We start from the raw sequence: 6000 nt of genomic DNA, 5'->3' as shown, positions 1-6000 counted from the left end.
GCACAGCGCACACAGCCCCGGCCTGGGCACCCGCTCCCGCTCGCGGCTCCAGGCGGAGTGGGCGGCGCCGCGCCAGGGGGTCCCCGGCGCCCATTGCTCCCGCCGCCCGGTTGCGCGGACCGGCGCTAGTGCGCGGGTGGGGGCGGCGCGCCGCGGTGGCCCGGCGTCCCGTGTGCGTCCCGTGTGCGCCCCGCGGGGGCGCGGCCAGCGCCGGAGTAGATACCTGTCCCGCCCGCCGCGGCCAGCAGCCTCGGAGGAAGCCAGGGCAAAGAGGGCCGGCGGAGACCAGGTCCGCGCCGGAGGAAGCCGCGCCCGGCCGAGGCCCCGGACCCTGCGCCCCGAGCTCCACGGCACCATGGCCCCGAAGCTGCTGCTCCTCCTCTGCCTGTTCTCGGGCTTGCACGCGCGGTAAGTGGCGCGGGGGCCGCATCCCCGGAGGCCCCGAGCTGGGCGACAGGGCGGCGGGGGGCGCTGTCTGCTGGAGTCCCTGGCGCGCCAGCCGTCGGCTGGGCTGCGGCACGGCGGGCCGGGAGGGGACTGGGAAGTCGGCCTGCACCTCACCTGTCCCAGCTCCCTTGGACACGGTCATCTGCTTTTTCCTCTGCAGCCGGGAGTGTGGGGACTCAGATTAATGGGCTCGTCTCCTGACGCTTTTAGGATCTGGTGGTTTTAAGGGGTTTTGAAAACCAGGTTCAGGGGGCAGGGGCCATTTCTGGCTCCTTACCGACCCCTAATTCCCACCTCAGCTGTTTCAGGGGCTCACACACACACACACACACACTTTGGCTGACATTCTCTGTCATTTCCATCACTCTGAAATTTCCAAGAACCCGGGAACCGTGGTTCTAACTGCCTAGTTTAGACCGGGCTGGAAAGAGCTAATGCATTGGAGGCAGGCGCGGGGGGATTGGAACCAGGTGGGCAGCAGAAAGCCCTGCTTGTCCGAGAGGACTCCCCTCCCAGGTCCTGCAAACACACACACACACCTTCCACATCAGCCACTTTCACACAGAGGAACACACGCACTCCCACCCCCATAAAGCACGCATGTCGAAATGGATAATAAGGCTTCTGCCTGGTAATGTAAGAAATCATCTCACCATAAATTCCGCAACCTTCCTCCCAGTACACCAACCGGCTAATGGGAGCTTAGAATCACTCTAGAAGAGATGAAGAGGGCTCATGAGGATACAAGGACAGTGGGACCCAAAGGGTTAAATCCTGTTGCTGTAAACACAACTGGAGATTCTGGGTTTAGTTTCTTTAATTCTGTCTCTCTGGCTGGATTTCTGGCTAGAGCTTGCAGACTGTCCTGTTATTTGAAAATTGGAGCAGTGTCTGGCCTTTACCTCTTTCCCCACCCTAGGAAGCTCAGCGTGCCCCTATCCCCCAAACCCTCTTGTTTTGACGCTTCTCCATTTCCTGGGTCTGGGAGCTAGAGAATCAGAGGGCATCCTTGCGTGCACAAGCCTGGCCACCATCAGGAGGCAATGCCAGGAGGCCTTGCCTTTTCATTCCTATTTGTGAACTACCAAGGAGCTAGGAAGACACATGAATAAATCCTACTAAACATGAAGGGGGCCCCAGTTCTCACTCCTGAACTGGGCAGAGGTGCTTACCCTGAGGAAGGAAGCCCTGGCCCTCCCCCTTGCAACTGCTCCTCTTTGCTGAGTTGAGTGTGGAAACCGACTCCACCGGTGACTCACAGGCAACTCTTTCAAAGAGACAGAGCACTCCTTGGGCCTTTCAGCTGAAGTTTCTTTCTGTCTCAAGAGGCAGCTGGTGCAAGAAATGGAAACATGCTTTCTGAGGTTGCTTCTTCCTGGTTGTATCTCTGTTTAGAGTTGGAGAGGGAGGCAGACAGCACCGGGCATAACGCTGAGGCCGGCAGTCACATCTCTGCCACCTTTCTGTTGCCACCAACTCAAACGAGTGACCAGCCATTCAGGGTTCAGTAATCAACTGTTTAGGTCTCTGGATTCTTAACATTCTAGAAGAAACACTGCCTATTGTCCTCACTACTGCATGTGCTTAGTAGGAAGATACCTCAGCCTCTGCCTTAAAACAGTCCGGTTACTGGGGATTCCCAAATATACGCAAAATCTCTGGGGATTCTTCATCCTTCCATTCTACTAAGACAGACATAATGATTTTCATTTGTTCTCTATTTGGGCTCGTTCCCCAGCTTTCATAATAGAGCTTGCAGATCAGTTAAAAAATCCAAATTTTATACTAACTTTATTGCTATATGCCTCTTCTTTGAGAGTGTCTTTGTTCTCTGAATGGGTTTTACAGACATGTGAAATAATCTGATGTGCAGTGTCATCTTTCAAAACTGTTTTAAATTTGGAGGGGTTTCTCATTTGCACTCTGAGTCCCTTCCTGCTGTGGAAGTTCCTTGGATAAGGGTCTGATGGCTGTGCTTTGTGGTGATGGCTCAGCGGCTCCCCAGAAGGGGGGGACTTCCCATTTTGACACCCATGGGCATCATAAAACGCACTGATTCCCACTCAGACCTTGGTGATGCCTTAACTGCTTTCTGAGGTTTAGGAACTCTTTTAATGCTTAAAAATACTTCAGACTTTTTCTCTGTCCTTCCGCTTTAAGCTAAGGTGTAAGACATGAAAATAACATCTGAAGGTTGAGTTGTTGTTTGACTATGACAATACATCACTGATTTATTTTTAAGAAAAAGCTAATTTCAGTAATGGTGTTTAGGATCCAACAATGCAAGTAACAGTGCTCATAAAGATTATATATAACTTACTTAGAATTTAGGGAAAAGAGAATATTTCTATATTATCCACATTCTAATGGGTCCCCTGAGATGAGATTTCATTTTTGTCAAAGCAAAGATTTTCCTGTGGGCCTGGTGGTCTGGCACTAGCAATGTGAGGCTTCTATTTCATTTTCAGGATTTGAGGGAGAAGGGTGCTCACTGCCCAGGGACCTAGAGCATCTCGGCCTCACTCTGCCCACTGCCTACCCAACCAGGCTACACAGCTGGGGCCCTGATATGCCTCCCAAAGGGGTGGAAGAGAACGTTCCTGCTTTCTTTTTCTTGGTCCCCCTCACTGCCACCTGTCCTGGCCTCTAAGGAGGAAGCGCTTGCAATTTCAGGAAAACCCTCTCATCACCACTAGAGGGAGAATTAGGCTTATTACAATACCTGTAAGTAGCTGGAAGTAATTTTCAAAAACTAAGGCTGCGTATATAGAGAATGATGAAAAGCTGGTTACTGTGCTCGGTTTGTGTGTATGTGATTATCAGGGCCATAGACAATAACAGAGGGTGGAGGCTGTGGTCTGGCTCTGTAGTGGTAGGGGTAGGAGAGGGGAGGAGAACGGGAGGGGAGGGGAAGAAGAGTGAGGCAGACCCCCTCACAGTGCCCAAGACAGAGACAGCAGAGGGAGGGAGGAAGGCACCTGGGCTGAGTCGCCAAGTGTCCTGAGCATGTTGTGCCTGATTCTGCTGAGATGAGCTACCGGCCTCTCCTCACTGCCCCAGATGCCCTTGCTGTGGAGTGATTTGCCCTGTCCCGTGGGCAGTGCTTGATTCCCAGCTATCTAAATGCTTCAACCTGCTCTTTAAGTTTTAAAAAAATTTTGCAAGATGATAAAATTAACATTTCTGATAATATTTCAGATGACACGAAATATTTTATTTTTTAAATTTATTATTATTATTATTATTATTATTATTATTATTATTATTTGAGATGGAGTCTCGCTCTGTTGCCCAGGCTGGATTGTAGTGACACTATCTCGGCTCACTGCAACCTCTGCCTCCTGGGTTCAAGCAATTCTCTTGCCTCAGCCTCCTGAATAGCCAGGATTACAGGCATGTGCCACCATGCCCCGCTAATTTTTTTTGTATTTTTAGTAGAGACGGGGTTTCACCCTGTTGGCCAGGCTGGTCTGGAATTCCTGACCTCAGATGACCCACCCGCCTCGGCTTCCCGAAGTGTTGGGATTACAGGCGTGAACAACCATGCCCGGCCAGATGACATGAAATATTTTAGAGTAACATTTAAAATTCTGTAGTATTACTTGTAAATGTTCACTTTAATAAATAATGAAATGCAACATATTCCTTACTGAATAGGTGCCCCACATTTAAAAATTCCTATCGATCGTGAATATCCAATGTGCATAAAAATCAACAGCAATTTATAGTTTTTATGGATGATTCAATTTAACCTTCTAGCCAATAGGTACTCAAGAAATAGAATTATACTTTAAGATCAGCCTAGGAAAAACGTAAGTGGGGAAGTCATTCTTTGAGACATATGCCGTATACTCATTGTCAACATCTCTCATTTATGTACATGTTCATACAGGTGTAGACTATCTGGCCAACACTCTAGTCTACGTTATGGCTAGTTAACACACTTTAAAAGACTCATGTATATATTACATAAATATGCATGTGCATATATATATGAAGACCTAAATTAAGTAGAAAAAATGAATATGAAATTTTATTTTTTAAAATTAACATCTTGTTAATTATAGATAATTTAGGCAATTCTCAAAATTAAGTTTAAGAAACTTACATCCCAGAGCACAAGTGTCCTGACATGACGCTAACATTCTGGCTCCCATCTGGGAAGCTAAACAGAAAAGAGTTCATATCCAGTCAGGACAAATCCGCCTCCGTGCAGTTTTCAATTCTTTTTATTCTCTTCTGTGAAGAAAAAGTCATTAAAGCATCCACACTGACAAACTAGAAAGGAAAAGTTTGGTTTGTTTCACATGCTTTCTTGCTGGGGTCAATGGTAGTCTGCCTGGAAATGCTGCTTTAAGGCAGAAAGAGACTGTCTGCTCTCCAAGCCCAAATAACTATGGTGTTGAGACGGCCTCACTCATTGAGAAAACCAGCTTGTCAAGTACAAGTGTGTGCCAATTATAAACCAAACATGTTTTAAAAAACCCAAAACTGCAGAACCAAAAAAAAAAAAAAAAAACAAAAGGGAAAACTCGCCGGTCATCCTGAGGCCTCTCCATTCAGGCACTCCTGTCAGTGTGTGTCACACGGGAGAGGAGGCTGTCCAGCTCCTCCCTGCACAAAACAAGCTCAGAGATGCCCAGGCATTCACTGAGACTCATTTACTAAGAAGTCAGAATGTTGAAGACTTATTAGAAAGCTTAGTTCTTCATGTCTGTGTTAGCCTGCTGTGCAGGAGATGAATCAGTTTGTGTTGACCGAGGCGTGCAAGATTGCTAGAGGGTCTTCACCAGTCATCAGTGGACATCGCTGTCCTTGCCTCCAATCTGAGTGCCGGCAAAGCAGACCCCCTCACAATGCTCAAGTGCCTGGACCCCCAGATTCCTGCCTCCAAGAGAAGCACTGAGTCAGACTCAACTATTTTGAATGAGTCCACCCTGCAAAAGCTAATCTCACCTTCAACGAAAATGAGGTCTTGGTGGTCAGGGTGGAAACACCACGATGCAGTCACCATATAGAAAACCTCTAGAAGGTTTGTGCCTTGACCTTCACAGGCTATCGGGGTGGATCCAAGGGTGTGTTGCCTGCTGGTTGGCCCTCTGGTATTGTTTACCTGCCACGTTGTCTGTAGTTTAACTGGGATGGGGAATGGTCTTCTGGCATTTAATAAAAACATACCATGTTAATAGCAGTAGCATTCTTCCTATGGAATCATTCGTATTTTGTGTTTCTTTCTTTTTAAAAAATATTTTCGGGTTTTCACGTGTGTGGTTGGGCTGTGGGTACTGGGGACTTTCTACCCATTTCATGGTACTTGGATAGGACAAACTTAGGCTCTTCCTAGAGCCATTGCTGCCACTTACATGTCGCATTTTTGTGCTATAACTCCAGGTCCAGAAAGGTGGAAGAGGATGAATATGAAGATTCATCATCAAACCAAAAGTGGGTCTTGGCTCCAAAATCCCAAGACACCGACGTGACTCTTATTCTCAACAAGTTGCTAAGAGAATATGATAAAAAGCTGAGGCCAGATATTGGAAGTGAGTGTTGTTT

General features: G+C 47.9%; 1 protein-coding gene across 1 annotated transcript in view; it reads left to right on the top strand.

Moving 5' to 3' along the window:
- The window catches only part of GABRG3 (gamma-aminobutyric acid type A receptor subunit gamma3), a 566182-nt gene continuing 560182 nt past the window's right edge, over window positions 1-6000 (top strand). Inside the window, exons 1-2 of the mRNA XM_009428671.4 lie at window positions 1-408; window positions 5839-5987. Of these exons, the coding sequence (XP_009426946.2) occupies window positions 356-408; window positions 5839-5987 (202 nt within the window). The 5' untranslated portion in view covers window positions 1-355. The remainder of the gene's footprint in view (window positions 409-5838; window positions 5988-6000) is intronic.

Source organism: Pan troglodytes, chromosome 16 (assembly GCF_028858775.2).
Source record: "Pan troglodytes isolate AG18354 chromosome 16, NHGRI_mPanTro3-v2.0_pri, whole genome shotgun sequence".
NCBI lineage: Eukaryota > Metazoa > Chordata > Mammalia > Primates > Hominidae > Pan > Pan troglodytes.
Note: the sequence above shows the minus strand (reverse complement) of the source record. Positions and strands in the feature narration are given on the sequence as shown.